General features: G+C 38.6%; 2 protein-coding genes across 7 annotated transcripts in view; one reads left to right on the forward strand and one right to left on the reverse strand.

Annotated features, from left to right (window-relative positions):
- Positions 1–3,344, reverse strand: part of LOC111142850 (suppression of tumorigenicity 7 like) — a 59,061-nt gene extending 55,717 nt beyond the window's left edge. For 2 of the 4 annotated variants that reach the window (XM_022496197.1, XM_022496199.1), the window contains exons 1-2: positions 3,081–3,344; positions 1,235–1,317 (exon numbers count right to left, since the gene is read on the reverse strand). In XM_022496197.1, coding sequence (XP_022351905.1) covers positions 1,235–1,317; positions 3,081–3,288 — 291 coding nt within the window. In that variant the 5' untranslated portion in view covers positions 3,289–3,344. Of the gene's footprint in view, positions 1–1,234; positions 1,318–2,796; positions 2,872–3,080 lie in introns of those variants that run through there. The other 2 variants (XM_022496200.1, XM_022496198.1) reach the window with 2 other exon arrangements.
- A 270-nt stretch (positions 3,345–3,614) lies between these two features.
- LOC111142852 (capping actin protein of muscle Z-line alpha subunit 1) overlaps positions 3,615–16,296 on the forward strand; it is a 47,962-nt gene continuing 35,280 nt past the window's right edge. Inside the window, exon 1 of one of the 3 annotated variants that reach the window (XM_022496203.1) lies at positions 3,615–4,052. In XM_022496203.1, the coding sequence (XP_022351911.1) occupies positions 4,014–4,052 (39 nt within the window). In that variant the 5' untranslated portion in view covers positions 3,615–4,013. The remainder of the gene's footprint in view (positions 4,053–16,296) is intronic. The other 2 variants (XM_022496201.1, XM_022496202.1) reach the window with 2 other exon arrangements.

A 16,296-nucleotide genomic window follows, 5' to 3' on the forward strand; every position in this document is an offset into this window, starting at 1 on the left:
AATTTTTTTTTTAATCAAGAGAAAATCCCTTTTTTGGCTAGCATTTCACTTTCAAAAAATGGCCAAGTATTAGTCCTTATTAAAAAAAAAAAAACAAAAACAGAAACAAAAAACACTCCAATACAAATGCCATTATTTCTACTATAATAGAAGAGCACCATCTAGAGATGAGAAAAAAGCACAGAAAAATTCCTTGGTCATGTATGCCATACTTCCTCAGATTTTTATCTGCAGCAGTATTTTTCCGAGGTTTATACTAGGACACACTAGTTCCCAGGGATGTTAATAGAGATTTTATATATATATATATATATTTTTTAATTTCTTAATTTAAAATTCCCTTGTCAATTAAGACAAGGGAAAGCCAAATTAAAGTTACAACTTCTCAGAATAATAATGGTCAAATTTCATTAAGTGCTCACTGTAAGCTAGCTACCATGTTATTGAAAGATCTTAAGATACATTATCTCATTTAGTTTTCATAATCCTATGAAGTTGATTTTATTATCCCCAGTTTATAGATGAGGAAATTAAAGCTTAGAAAAGTTAACTAACTTGCTCACACAACTAAAGTGATGGTTTTGAAAACTAATATAATATTGTATGTGAACTATACTTCAATTTAAAAAAATTTTCTTCTCACAATTAAAAAATAAATAAATAAAGTGATAGTTAGCTTGGCTCCAATACTCTGCTCTTAAACACTCCAGAGAAGATAACTGGCAACCTATAGGCTGAATTCAAGACACGAATTTTCAGTCTGCCCAATGTTGCCAAGATTAAAGTATTGGGAGACTTTTATATAAACACTTGATGCATCCAGAGTCTTCCAAAATCATATGAAAAATTGGTCCGCAATCTATATGGCAACAACTAGCTTTATCCCCTTCCAAAAGGAGCATGCATTGTCCAGATTACCCAGTGCTAAAAGTAAATAAGAAACTTAATTTTTACACATTTTTACACTCTATATCATTTGTTGCTAACTTGGGCCCTGCAAGCGTTTAGTTGGGAATGCACCCCCAATCCCTGCCCCTTCCAGTAAACAACAGTCTCATATACAAAGGAATACTGCCAGTCTCTAAATGTGGAGAGGAAGATGTAGTATTTTTTTTCAAATTCTGAACACATATTGAGAATGATGATTTATAAGTATTTATAATTATTGTAACCATATAAAGATATTTGATCTTTAGATAAATACCAAAACATGAAGGAAATGGAAACTACTTACAAATATTAGTCCTGATATCAAAGAAGATGTTCCTGTAAGTGCCACATAGAATTTTGGTGTCAATGAATTTAAAAATACTGTCACTGCAAAAGGAAAAAAAAATATCAAAGTTTAAAAAAATGCAAATTCAAAATACTTCAAGTTACAAATATGCAGCTGTCTTTATGAGTGGAGGAATATAAATAGTGTTAATATCTAGTACGAGATTCCTTTGAGAAAGCTATAATTTTTAAAAAGGTACTTTAAATTTCCATTCTATCACATCTTAAAAATTAGCTTTGCACATGTAAGGGTAGCATTTTAAACTGATAGTTTGTTAAATAAGCAAATCAAAGTGGGATAATTCAGTTTACTTTTGAGAATAAATTAAGAACTTATAAACCATAAATTCAACAACAAGTTTTGCAAATCCCTAAGAATAAACTAAACAGACATCCTGTTACAAAGGAGATTTAAAACAACTCCCTAATTATTTTGGTGAGATACAAACCAGTGTTTCAAATTAGAGGCAAGGAATCAGTATGTGTATGCATTCAGTATGTCAGCTAGAGAGGCAAAAATAAACCAAAGAGAATAGTAACAGACTGAGAGAACTCCTTGAACCTGACTCACTGGAAGCCTGGACCAGATTTTTCACTTCAAATAACTGTCTCATAAATACCACAGGTTTCAGAAATTAACTACTAATTAATAGTTAACTACTCTCATCTGAATGGTGTTATCTAGGTAACACATGGAAAAATAAATGATAAAATCAATGAATAATATTTCACTGAGCATGCAAACCACTAGTAAGCACTTCATTAACCAGTTACAGACAGCAAATTAGCTCTTCCACATAGTCTAGGAAGGCCAATTTACTTAGTTTTAGTATGTTAGTTATATCTGAACTTACATAGAACCTATCTTCTAAAAAGTCCAGAACATTATCTCACAGTATTTCATGTCATCTTATGAAAAAGAAAAGGAAGCATTTGCCTTTTCTTGCTGGAGAAAAATAAACCACAGGTACTAATAGTCACAGTTCATCACACAGCAGAAATACTTTCATCTGTTCAGAGCTTGAGTGGAAATACTTTAATGTAATGGTAAAACGCCCTGGCTCCCATCCACTTTGTCCTGGTTACAGGTAAAGGATAGTATTTGCAGAATCCACGGGGATCATCACTTCTGACACGTCTTTGTATCTTCAGCTCAGACTACATAGCAAGCTTTCTACGAATGTTGAAAGAACCCATTACTGTTTGTGGCTCTCTTCCCCTTTACTTCCTGTACTGTTTTATTACTGAAGATAAAGCCTAAAGCAAAGAAGAGACCAAGATACCACAAAAACTTTCTTGACAGAACTATCTTAGAATATGATAATGGTTGGCTAAGGTCATGGCATTTTTTTTTCCTTTTAGGTCTTTGAATGCAGAAACTCTCATCTTTGTTGTCTGGGTGTGGGAACTCTTGGCTAACCGGCGAGACTCAAAAGAATGATTTTCAATGGATCCTACCAATGCTGGGAGTATATATAAATTCTGCAACCGATATGAAAATGCTCTCATCTGCCCTACTACCTGAAGCCTACGGCGTGTCAGGTGGCGGGCTCTTCCTCGGGTAAACGAGGACTGTCGAGAGAGGGCGGATCTTAAGAGCTCAAGGGAGGAGCCCATAGCTGCTGCTCAGGTTTGACAATCAGCTGCGGAGTTGCAGACCAGGAGAAGAACACACTAGGTAGCGCACAACCGACTCTTTCTCTGAAGCCCTCCAGTGACTGCGGAGAATCTCTGCCCTTTGCCTCTTGCCCTCGGCCCCTCTTCTAGCTCCCCCGCCCGTCCCCAGGGAGGTCTGGGCCTCTCACCCGCAGCCAAATTCTCACACAGCCTCAGCGGGACCCTCAGAGCGTAAAGCAATCCCAGCCCCGCCACGAACCACAGCGAGGCCCCAGTCCCCGCCAGTCCGGCCCGCAGCCGCTCCCTCCAGCCGTGCGACGGGCTCAGGCCGGGAGCAGGTGCAGGAGGAGATGCCGTAGCAGTAGCTGCTTCACCCAGTCCGTCTCCGTCCGCCATCTTGCCGCTCCCGCAGGCTCCGGGAGCTGGGAGGGGAGAAGGGCAGGAAACCGGGAGTCGGGAATCCTGGGATAGTGGCGGACCTGAAATTGGCCTCTGTGGAGGCTGAGTCCCAGGGAACGCGGACCAAGAAAATTTGGAACGTGAAGGAGCGTCCCAAGACTGAGGTTACCTTTCCTTCGAAGGGCAGGAAAGGGTGACTGGCGGCACATATTGGAGGAACTGGACTGAGATGTGATCTCTGCGTGAAATGTTTTCGCTTCCATACGAGTGACGGTCACCTCTCACCCTATTCCCAGGGTTGGAAAAGCAACTGACAGTTCCAGGGCCCGAGCAGCATTTAGCCCTTTGGACTCGGCCGCCACAGAGATCACTGGTACTGGGAAAACCTACAGTAGCAATTGCGATTTGGTCGGATGGAACTCGGGTGTCAGGAATAGTGGAAACATGCTCCCAGCGTCTCATAGATGAATGGGGGAAATGAACGTAACTCAGTGAGAAAGCTATTAGTTTTAAAATCATTTAAGGAAAAATCTTAAGACAGAGTTAGAGACTTCGCGGAGGGACGGCTCTCAGAACCACCACCCCGCCCGAAACTGACATGGCGCCCTCTGGGTCGGCGTTTCCGGGCGGGTCCTTCCGACAGCCCCCGCGGTGATTCCATCACTCAGCTTCCTTCCCGGCCTGCCTCGCGCCGGGGCCGGGCTGGGCCAGAGCAGCCCAAGATGGCCGACTTCGAGGACCGGGTGTCGGATGAGGAGAAGGTAAGGGGTCCGCCTCTCTCTCTTGCCTCCTCTCGCGACAGGGAACGGGGGCCTGACCTGGCTGCGGTGGGAACCCTCGCGGTGTCCCCAGAAAAAAGAAGCTTCTTGGCCTGTACTGGGATACGCTCTGCAGTTGGGACGCTTCTCTCTTTAGGGGCTTTGGTCTGCCTCACGGTGGCCCCAGTTCCCCATTCCTCAACTCTCTTTTTCTCTTCCTGGGCCTGAAGCACAGCCTAGTGACCCTTAAGCAAGAGAAGAGACTTTCGTTTACTGAATCGTGACTGTGGACTTTTTTCTGTAATTAAGAGTGGAGGCGATGGTGATGTCTCGACGTATCAAGAAGCAGTTATTTTACCGCCTTTAAATGTTGGGGCTCTCCCCATCCCCCCATTTTTAGATACGATTGAGGCTAGTTTAGGGCGAGTCACTTCCTGGTCAGGATGGCCTCTTAACTTCCCTTTCGCTCCTCCTTCCTCAGGAAGTGATTTTGCTGTCACGACTCCTCGACAGGGAGAGGTCCCCATGTGTTGTCCGCCTATCCACTCTTTTCTTACTTACTATCGGCTGAACTGATTCTTACTAACAAATGTGTAAGCCTCAGGACGTTAGCTTCAGAATTTGACCACTTTTCCCTGTAGACACTCCTTTGATTAATTGCATGTATGCACAGAAGCCCGCGATGACTCCATCCTTTGCGTCTTACATCCTATTAACGGTAATTTTTGAAAAATAGTTTTCTGTTTCTTGTTAACAAATCGAGAATAGCCAGCGGATTTTTTTTTTTTAGCTCTATAAAGGTTTTTTTATATAGCACATAAACTTCATATTAACACATTCAAGTCTGGACAAAGCATCATGCCTTCTTTGATGCCCCACTGTTAATGTCTTTATAGTTAAATTTGTCAGTGTGTAATTTGCATATTTACTTCTTAAAATGTGTTTTAAATACAAGAGCATATTCTACGTTAGGTAGAATAACCTTTTGCTGACAACTGTACACCTTTTTTAACACTTCGTCAGGCATTTCAGTAACTATCTGATTTTAAGTCTATAGAAATTAGAATGATTTCACTAGATGACTCGTTACAGGACAAGAATTATGTCTTTTGTTTCCTACAGTGGCTGTTACAAAAATGTGCATTCTTGCGTGCTCTGTAAATGTATCTGGGCTCTTTTTTTAATACAAGAGAATGGGATGGCACAAGGGACTGTTTATGGTCCGGGAGTACTCAGTACAGAATAATTTGATTTGTTGTACCTACATATACCATGTCATTTTGAAATGTTGAAGGATGTGCTAACCATTCACAAATCATTGAATAATACTTTAGTATTGAATTTTCTCATTCTTGAAAATTCTTGCAATTTCTCATTCTTGTAAACTCTCACGGAGAGGAGAAAAGGACATCTTATATGTGAATTTATGCTGAAGAGAAGGCTGTAATAAAATGTCTAAGTCAAAGAGTTATGATTCAGATGAAATTAAATTATAGTAAAAATCGGAATAACCAAACATTTGTTAGCTCAACTGATGGTCCACTTGTTTTAAGGAAAAATATGTTACAACAAGATTTCACTAAACACTTAAATAACAATAAACTTCAAAATTTATGGTGTCCAAACAATACTGCATTTACCAGTATTGTTGAGTTTTTGTCTTTAACAATAGGGTAGAATGCCTTCTTAATTAAACTTGGGAAAACGTAATACATGTATTTCAAAAGAAAAGTGCAAATTGAGGTGTCTTTGATTATTGACATTATTTAATAACATTGTCTTCATTTTATAACAGCAGGTTTTTTTTATTAAAGTATTTTGCACTTTATTTATTTTTTTTTAAGACTTTATTTGACAGAGAAGGACAGAGTGAGAGAGGGGACACAAGCAAGGGGAATGGGAGAGGAAGAAGCAGGCCTCCTGCCAAGCGGGGAGCCTGATGAGGGGCTCTATCCCAGGACCCTGGGATCATGACCTCAGCCAAAGGCAGCAGCTTAATGACTGAGCCATCCAGGTGCCCCTGTAACAGCAAATTTGTGACCAGTTTCCTCTTATCTCCCAGGATACTTCTTTTGTTGCTTAATTTTAATAATGACACAGCAAGCATGTCAAAATTAGTACAGTAAATCTGTCCCAAAATGCTGATGAATTTCATATTCAGTAAACAGTTTTAGATTAGCCACATTTCTTCATTATTGTGGATAATTATGAATAGCTGGTATTAAGAAGTGTCATATAACCCAATGATTTGAGATTACTGAAATTTTGTTAGATCCTTATTTCCAGACAGTAAGTAAATTGTGTTTCTCTGTTGCAAATCTGTAAGTAAAAAGAAAGTGCATTGACTTGTAAGATTACTTCAGTTCTCCTTTAGCTTCGTAGCTACATTGCCCCCTTTCCTCCAAGCTTCTAATTCCTTTTAACTGAATTCAGGAATTGAAGTATTTTTCCAACAAAACTAGTTGATTTGAATATCTTAGCATTCATAAACAACCCATAAGAGAGATTCTTGTCCTATAAAATTTTCACAACCAAGGCACAATTACAAACAAATTTTTAAGTTATTTTCAGATGTAATTTGTATTGATTCTTCTTTGAAGGAACTCTAAAGTTTCCATTTTATGTTCTTTTTAACCAAATTCTCAACTGCATTGGATTTGGATTTTTTTTAAGGCATTTATGTCATCATGTGGGGTATATTTATATATATGTATGTATATATATATATATATATATATACATATATATATGTATATATATATACATATATATATATTTTATCTGTGAATTTGACGTTGGTAATCTCTGATTTCCTTGCAAGTATTTCTATAAAAGCTAGTAAGATCAATCATTCTCATAAGTAACTGCTTAGGGTTTTTATCACTTTACAAAGAGGAAGTTGGGTTTTTTAACTTCTACATTGTTACCTGAAATGGTCATGATGAGCTGCCTAAATAAAACAGGAAGTTGAAAGTGTAAAATTACTTGCAGAAATAAATGCTTTTAGTTTTCTCCTCGAGTTCAGTTTCCGAGAATGAGTTATAGTCTTCCAGTCACTTAGACACTTCAGTTATTAGGTTCCAAATGCTTAACAAGACCAGTATGACAATTAGGAAACTTGAAGTATGAGACAAATTGCTCATTTGGGCTCCTTGCATTGTCTGTTTCCTTTATTTCATGATTCAGCATTTTAAAAACATAATTGCAAAAAGAATTTTAAGGCTGAAAAAGAGTGCAGTTAGCGTATTTTTCCCTTCAGCTTATTAATTAGTAGAATATTTGTGAACAACCTCAAAAATGCCATAACTAAGAAAGAAATCTATATGCCTTAAGCTTAGACAATTGTATCATCTTTAGGGCACTTTTTGAGAAACACATTTATCAAAATTATTTAGGAGTGATGTGGGAGATATAAATAGATAAGGAATTTGAGGGCTCTGGGGCGCCTGGGTGGCTCAGTGGGCTAAAGCCTCTGCCTTCCGCTCAGGTCATGATCCCGGAGTCCTGGGATCGAGCCCTGCATCGGGCTCTCTGCTCAGCAGGGAGCCTGCTTCCTCCTCTCTCTCTGCCTGCCTCTCTGCCTACTTGTGATCTCTGTCTGTCAAATAAATAAATAAAATCTTTAAAAAAATTTTTTTGAGGGCTCTGTTAAAGCTCATAAAAAATACCCTTTTTTAAACTGGACTTTTAAAATTATATATTACTTCTTTATTTTACCAGATGATTTATTACCCTCATAGGATAAACCCTAGAGCTTATTCCCAATAGGTATTTACTACGAAGTCATCAATTAGGATTAGTACTGCCATTCTTTTATCTTCCCTTTTTTCAGTTGGCTTAGCTGAGTAGTATTCATAGAATCTGTTACAAAATCCTTGGATAGGCTCATAAAGGATAAGCAGGTGCACATTCAGATGCCGAATCTTTGGCTAAGAGTATAGGTTTATTATAATTTCTTCCAGAACATATTCTTATTTAGGATCAGCCTTAATGCTAAGCAAAGTGGTATAATTTGTTGAAAAATTCAGACCCTAGGTTTGTCTGAATCAGAAGCTGTGCATTTTTCACTTTACTGTTTTTCCCATGTAACCATGAATGAAAAACCAGAGTAGAGGTGTCCATTTAATGAATTATCAATGAAATATTGTGATGTAGTAGGAAAGAATGATTCTGAGTGTCAGGAGATTTGGCCTCTCTCTGCCGAGCTTTTAGCTACCACAGTGATTTTGGAAACATCACTTAACCTCTGTGGGTCTCAGTTTTCCTGTAAAATAGGTAAAAAGAATTGAATCAAAGTAACCCAACAAAGTTTAATGAACTTTTGCAAACTCTACTAAGAACAGTCTTTTAAAAATTGAAACATTAAAATGTTTCAGGAGTTTCTGTCATTGTCTGCTTTTGCACATTTGCCTGATAAACTTAGTTCTTTGGTATCTTCTTATTTAGTGCCTAGCATAGCACCAGGTACAAAGTTGAAGCACAATTTATTTATAAGAAGACCAATCAGTCACACTTTCCTTCATTCTCATATTTCCTCAGCACATGCTCCCTTTCTCTACCCCCGTCCCCAGTTATTTCTGGGGTATTTCTCTAGGTATTTCTCGGGTTCTGGAATGTGTCTCACACTCTGGGTTCTTCTTTGGACATTCATTGTGCCTGAGCATCTGCTACTAATACTGGTGATCTGCCATGCCACTGCTGGGAACCTTAGATCCCTCCAGGAGCATTTCTCCTAGTAAATACCATAAAACTGCAAAGCCTTATACATTCCCATATGACAATGAATATATACATCTAGCCTTGCAGAACCCCTAAGAAAAGTATTTCCTTCATCCACTTTAAGTTCTCTCCTTTAGAGCTCAGAAAAGCACACGCTATAAAATAGGTATCATTTGTGCTTTTCTACTCACGAATTTCTCTCATTTTCTCATATGCCAAAAAAAAAAAAAAAAAAAAAAGTTCAAGTTCTTCTATGGATTGGCTCCTGAAAATAAAAACCCTGGATAGGAGAAATTAGTCATGATACTGAAGACCTTTTAACTACTTGAGGATTTCTGAACTAGGTGATAATTTTAACATGCACTTAACTGTTGTTTTCCCTTTTCCTTCCCTCAGAACCTCCTGACACCCTTTGCCTTTCAGTTAGTTCATCCCACCATTGTTCGCTTTTAGTCACAGAGGCCCAGTACCTTGGCATCATCTTTTTCCTTCTTCTCTCACATTCAGTTAATATTCGAGTTCTGTAAGTTCTTCCTTCCTGTCATTAGATTCTATTCCTCCATTTCCATTAGTATTTTTAAGAAAATTATTTTTTATGTATATGAGTTATAATCATATGCTCAAAATTAAAATGTAGGACAGAGCATGAGTAAAAGTCTCCCCACCCTGTTTTCCAGCCATCTAGTTCCTGAGAGGCAGCCAATCTTAAGCAGTTTCTTCTATACCTTTTCTATTCTTTGCATATACAAGCTGACAAATGTACTTTTTACTTAACATCCCGCCCATCCACATTCCTTCTCCATTTAGTCTTCAGGACCTTTTCTGATGCTTAAGTTATTTTTATTTTTATTTTTATTTTTATTTTTTAAAGATTTTATTTATTTATTTGATAGAGATCACAAGTAGGCAGAGAGGCAGGCAGAGAGAGGAGGAAGCAGGCTCCCCGCTGAACAGAGAGCCCGATTCGGGGCTCGATCCCAGGACCCTGGGATCATGACCTGAGCCGAAGGCAGAGGCTTTAACCCACTGAGCCACCCAGGCGCCCCAGCTTAAGTTATTTTTAACAACATTCTTAATTGTTCTCTTTGCCTCCAGCCTCTTTTTTCTCTCTACATTTTCAAGTATTAAAATTCTATGTATCACATCTTCTGCAGTCCTTCTCCTCTTAAAGACGTCTTCATTCTTGAGTTGCTCAGGCCAAAAAGTTTAGTGTCATCTTTGACTCCTGTTTCTTTCATAATCCATATATAGTCTATTAGCAAATCCTGTAGGCTCTGCCTTCAAAATATGCCCAGAATTTGACTGTTTCTCACCACACCTTATTCCAAATACTATGGAAGAAGCCACTGTGATTGCTTACCGAGGTTATTGCAGTTGTCTTCTCTCTGATGTCCCTGCTGCTACTCTTGCCTCCTCACCAGCCGCAGGCTATCTTCAGTGCAGCATTCAGAATAATCTGGTTAGAAAAATATGTCAGAACATGTCACTTTTTTGCTCATAATCAATGGCTTCCCATCTTCTTCAGAATAAAAGTTCCTACTCTGACTACAAGTCCCTGTGTCTTTACCACTACCTCTCTGACCTCATCTCCTACCTATTTTCCACTGGTCCTCCCTGTTCTAGCCACACATTCTTGCCTAAAAGGGTCTTTGAGTTTCCTCTGTGCGCTGGAGTTCTCTTCCTTCTATGTCCTTACTTCCTTCAGTTCTTTCATCAGAAGTCACCTTCTCAATGAAATCTTTTCTGGTCACTCTGTATATTTCCAAATCCTAACATTTCATTATCCCCTTACCTTCCTTTATTTTTTATTCCTTAGCATTTATCAACGGCTTTCATACCATGTAGTTTATTTAATGTTATCTGTTGTTTCTCCATTTGAGTGTAAGGTCCACAAGTACCATACACTGTTGAGTCTCCACTGCCTAAAACAGTGCTTGACAAATAGTATGCTGTCAGATAATTTGTTGAATGAATGAATGAATCTGACCAATAATAGCATCTGTCTTGATTTCATAACTCTTAGAGGACAGACTGATTTCCAGGTTTTATGAAGACATATTAAGGATTCCAATACTTCCCATATTACTAACAGTTTAATTTTATTAATGGAACTTCCCACTCGGAAAGTTTCAGCACTTCTCCATTACCTACAGAATAAAACCAGACTTGATCTTAGCAAAACTACTTACTGCCTTCTGACTCATCTTATTCTACTCTTCTCTTTCATTATCTCCAAATAAACCCTCTGTTCCTGCGAGACTGGTCTGCTTACAAGAGGCTGTTCTCCCCCACACCTTTTGTCAATCGTAAGCTTTCCTCATTTGTAATGCCCTCCTTCTCCCCCCCCACCCCCCAATCTAAAGCACTTTGGAGAGCTCAATTTAGACCCACCTTCCATTTCCTTACAGTAGTCTTTCACCAACCCAGCCCGTATTCATCTCCCCTTTCCTCTTAAGTTCTGTGCTCTGTATTTGTACTAGTAATTTGGCTTTGAATTAGTTATTTTTAAATGATTGATAGATCTTTACTGAGGGCTATTATTTGTATAAATTCTTTTGCTAACAGTGGTAACATATAAAAAATTTAAAAAGGCAAGGTGCTGACTATATACAGTCTTTAAAAAAAAAAATCTTGATGCCCAAGCTCTACCCTATATCTGTTACCTCAGAATGTCTGTGGTTGAAACCTAAGCATCAGTATTTTTAAAGTTCTTCAGGGTGTCATAACATATAACAAAAGAACCATCAGCTTAAGGCAAAAGGGGATTCGTTGGCCTCTTGCACTATTCTTTTTTTCTTTTTTTTTTTAAAGATTTTATTTATTTATTTATTTGAGAATGAGAGAGAGCACATGACTGGGGGTTTGGGGGCAAAGAGAGAAAGAGAAGACTCCCTGCTCAGCAGGAAGTCTGATGGGGTGCTTGACCCCAGGACCCTGGGATCATGACTTGAGCGGAAGGCAGACGCTTAACTGACTGAGCCACCCAGGCACCCCCGCCCCCTGTTCACTATTCTTTCACAGAAATCTGAAGTTCAAAGAAAACATCTTATTCAAAATTCAGTAATATCTAGGTATTTACTTAGGTAAAGAAAGTTAAGTATTTGCTATGTGTAAGTCTCTCATGTTACCTCATTGGATTCTTAAAACAATCCTAGATATGAGCAGGTATTATATCTACAAATGAAGAAACAAAGACCTAAGCAATTAAATGTTAAAGCCAGCACGTGAAACCACATCTGACTCCCAAAGGTTTTCAAGAAAAATTAAAATTGGTATAAAGATGTAACTTTGAGTTAGAATGCCATAATTGCCAGTTGTGCAGTAGATCTTAATTTCAGAAGCTTTTGTTTCCATGCAGCAGAGGTTTTCACCACTGAACTCTACCCTTTTGGACTTTGGTCATTGCTCTCAGCATCTGCATCTCAAGGTGTTTAGTGTGGATTTTTCCCTAGTTTCGTACTTGATCTTCCTGTTTCCAAAACAATGCCCATTGTATATCTGGCACTTGGAATCTTTGACCTGTCTGCCCAGTCACCTAGAATAGATGGTGAGAGTGTGTACATTTTAACCCACCTCCTAAGCAGCAGGTTGTTTACATGATCTTTTCACTCATTTTTATCTTTTTTTCTGACTCATTAGTACATATCTGACTTTCCTACTTCCTCAGTTCTTTTTTTTTTTTTTTTAAGATTTTTTTATTTATTTGACAGAGAGAGAGACAGATCACAAGTAGGCAGAGAGGCAGGCAGAGAGAGAGAGGGAAGCAGGCTCCCTGCCGAGCAGAGAGCCTGATGCAGGGCTCCATCCCAGAACCCCAGGATCATGACCTGAGCCGAAGGCAGAGGCTTAACCCACTGAGCCACCCAGGCACCCCTACTTCCTCAGTTCTTGATCTAGACACTTAGATCCTCTAATTAAAACAAATAGGGTCTTGGGGCACCAGGGTGGCTCAGTTAAGCATCTGCCTTCTGCTCAGGTCGTGATCCCAGGGTCCTGGGATCCAGCCCCAAGTTGGGCTTCCTGCTGAGCAGGGAGACTGCTTCTCCCTCTCCCTCTGCCTGCTGCTCTGCTTGCTCATCTGCTTGTGCTCACGCTCGCACTCTCTCTGTGTCAAATAAATAAATAAAATCTTCAAAAAAATAAATAGGGTATTTTACCTTCTTCCATATGAATATCAGTGCTATTTTGCATTTAAGGTAAGACATTTTTTAAGGGGTCACTGAAATTGAGCCAGTACTTAATTTTTTTTTTTCTGTTCAATAGTTGGTGTCTTATGGCTTACCATTGACTTTGAACTTCTAAATGAACACTTAAGACGTATACTTGGAAATCTTTTTACCAACATTCTGAGGTTTTATATTAGAGTCCAGAATGAGAATGAAGGGACAATTTCCTTCTAACTTGGTGTGTAGAGAAGTTAAAAGGGAATGGTTGGGAAAATAAAATAGACGAGAGCTGATTTTTTGTGTCTCTTGTTTTATGCTTAAATATGTCATGTTTGTATACTGTTATACTAGGTGACATAAAATACAACAATGACCCTGTTAAAGAAAAATTATTCTGACACTTGTTAAAATAAGAAGACTTTATTCAGTATTTTTGTATTAGGGTTGAGAGCTAGAGCTCAGCTCCAAATAAGGTAAAAACAGCTGGGGAGCTATAGCCATCAAGCAGAGTGAGGGGGTCAGTGATAGAAAATTACTGAGAGGACACATCAAGGGTAGAGGGATTCTTGCTAAACAGCTCTAACAGGATTCTTGTTAAAGGCTGATTGAGGACTTATACTTCAAAGGTGGGGGATAAGGAGCTTGATCAGATATCAGAAGTGGGGGAATTCTCACTAGACTGACAACAGGATTCTTGGTATGACTGGGTTAGGCAGGTGCTAGATAGGATGGAGCTAAGATCAAGGCCTAGCTGAGAAGAGAGCTCAGAGGAGCCTAACATTTGGTCAAGGAGAGACTTTGATACTTCCATATATGTTATGTAGTTACTTCAATAAATTTTCAAGCAATTATTCTTTAGAGTTGATAGAGTTTTAAAAATGAAATTGTTGGGAGGTCTTTCTGTTTGCTAGATGGAATGCTGCCCAATTCATGAATCATTTAATAAAGCCAATTAAATCTTCCATGAATGAATGAGTGAATGAAATTGTTCTACTTAAGACAAACTTGCCTGCTTTCCCTACCTATTGTCTATATCTGACAAACTTAAAATTGGTTACTATAGAGAAAACGGTTTCTAAGAACTACTTTAAAATGGCTTTTAAATGATGGACGTGCCATCATTTGTTTTTTATAGTATCTATCCTAATTTAAAACATTTTGTGCTTTTGGGGCGCTTGGGTGGCTCAGTGGGTTAAGCCTCTGCCTTCAGCTCAGGTCATGATCCCAGGATCCTGGGATCGAGCCCCACATCGGGCTCTCTGCTCAGCAGGGAGCCTGCTTCCCCCACTCTCTCTCTCTACCTGCCTCTCTGCCTACTTGTGATCTCTGTCAAATAAATAAATAAAATCTTTAAAAAAAAAAAGATTTTATTTATTTGACAGAGAGAGAGATCACAAGTAGGCAGAGAAAGAGAGGGGGAAGCAGGCTCCCTGCTGAGCAGAGAGCCCGATGCAGGGCTCGATCCCAGGACCCTGAGATCATAACCTGAGCTGAAGGCAGAAGCCTAACCCACTGAGCCACCCAGGTGCCCCTAAATAAAATCTTTTAAAAAAAAAAAATATTTTGTGCTTTTAAGCCGTGCCCTTACTGATAATGATAAACTGTATATAGCTAAATTTTTATTTCTAAGTACATTCTGAGTCTTTATAGTGTCTCTAGTTCTAAACTAGAAACATAATATTTATTTGAAGTTTTAAAAAACAGCTAACAGTAAGTTTTTATTTAGTGAAACCAATATTCCATTTGGTCTAGAGATCACTGAGAATACATTTTTTTTCTAGAATTACAGCCCCAAATTAAATTCTCACTAGCCTCTGAGAACCCTCAGCCAGGAGGGATTTTGTTTATTTGATAAAGGCACTGAAACTGGAATTCTGCAGCTTTGATACTATCATATATACATGTTATCAGCTTGGAACCTGACTATTAAATTATTGCCCCAGACAGTGTATTGTTGGTATACTGAAAGCTTTAGAATCAGATGAAGAATTGAACCACATTGAGGCAATGTATTTTTTTTTAAGATTTTATTTATTTATTTGACAGACAGAGATCACAAGCAGGCAGAGAAGCAGGCAGAGAGAGAGGAGGAAGCAGGCTCCTCGCTGAGCAGAGAGCCCGATGAGGGGCTCGATCCTAGGACCCTGGGATCATGACCTGAGCTGAGGGCAGAGGCTTTAACCCACTGAGCCACCCAGGCACCCCGAGGCAATGTATGTTTAAAAAAAATTTTTTTTCTTGTCAAAATAATATTGAGGGGTGGCCAGTGGGCACCTGGATGATGGCTCAGTCAGTTAAACATCTGCCTTTGGCTCAGGTCATGATCCCAGGGTCCTGGGATAGATCTTCCCATTGGGCTCCTTGCTCAGTGGGGAGTCCATTTCTCCCTCTGCATCACACTCCCCTCTCCCAGCTCCTGCTCTCACACTCTCTCACTGTTTCAAATAAATCTTAAAAAAAAAAAAAAAAAAAAAAGGTACCATGCTAGGGGGAGGGAGGGAAGAGTAGGCAGAGCACAGTGAATTTTTAAGATGATGAAAATACTCTCTATGATACTATAATGGTAGATACATGTCATACATTTGTCCAGATCGATAGAATGTAAACACAAAGAATGAACCCTAATGTAAACCCTGGGCCTTGGATGATAATGATGTATCAGTGTAAGTTCATGAAATGAACTAACAAACTACTGTGGTGGGGATGTTAATAACGGAGGACGCTCCTGCTCTCTCGTTCACTCACTCTCTTTCTCAAACAAATAAAGAAAATCTTAAAAAAAAAAAAAAAAGTGAAGCCTGAAAACACAACATCTAAATATCTTCAAACAGGGAAAAAAAAAAAAAAGTCTTAGGAAATAGCATTGAATTCCATAGAAACAGAACTTACTCTCCTAAATGGATAAGAATAAGGTAAATCTCTTTCAGGAGGAGAAATGTAGTTATTAATCCTTGAATATTTCTGGAATGATATAGAATAAAAGTAAGGAAAATAAACATTAATAAAAGTACAACTGGTTACTATTCTTTTTTGTCTAACCTAGTTGAAAGCTTAAGTAAACTTTGGAAGATGTGTTACTACTTTAAAGGAAAGTGAAGCAGAGACATTTTGGAGAATTTTTGGTCAGTAAAAAGTTTGCTGATGTTTATAGTTTTTGAAAAAGACTAATGATGGGGGAATATAAGGTGACTAGGATCCAAAGAATTTCCAGAAAAGAGAAAGTGTTTTCTTAATAATTTGAAGAGTTTGTTCAGTTTAGTAATTTGAAGCAGCAATTATCTGGCTAGGACCAGTTAACAATAGCTGACATTTATTGTGCCTATTTTATTTTTTTTAAGATTTTATTTTTAAGTAATCTCTAC

Source organism: Enhydra lutris, unplaced genomic scaffold (assembly GCF_002288905.1).
Source record: "Enhydra lutris kenyoni isolate GAN:26980312 unplaced genomic scaffold, ASM228890v2 scaffoldscaffold9, whole genome shotgun sequence".
Taxonomy (NCBI): Eukaryota; Metazoa; Chordata; class Mammalia; order Carnivora; family Mustelidae; genus Enhydra; species Enhydra lutris.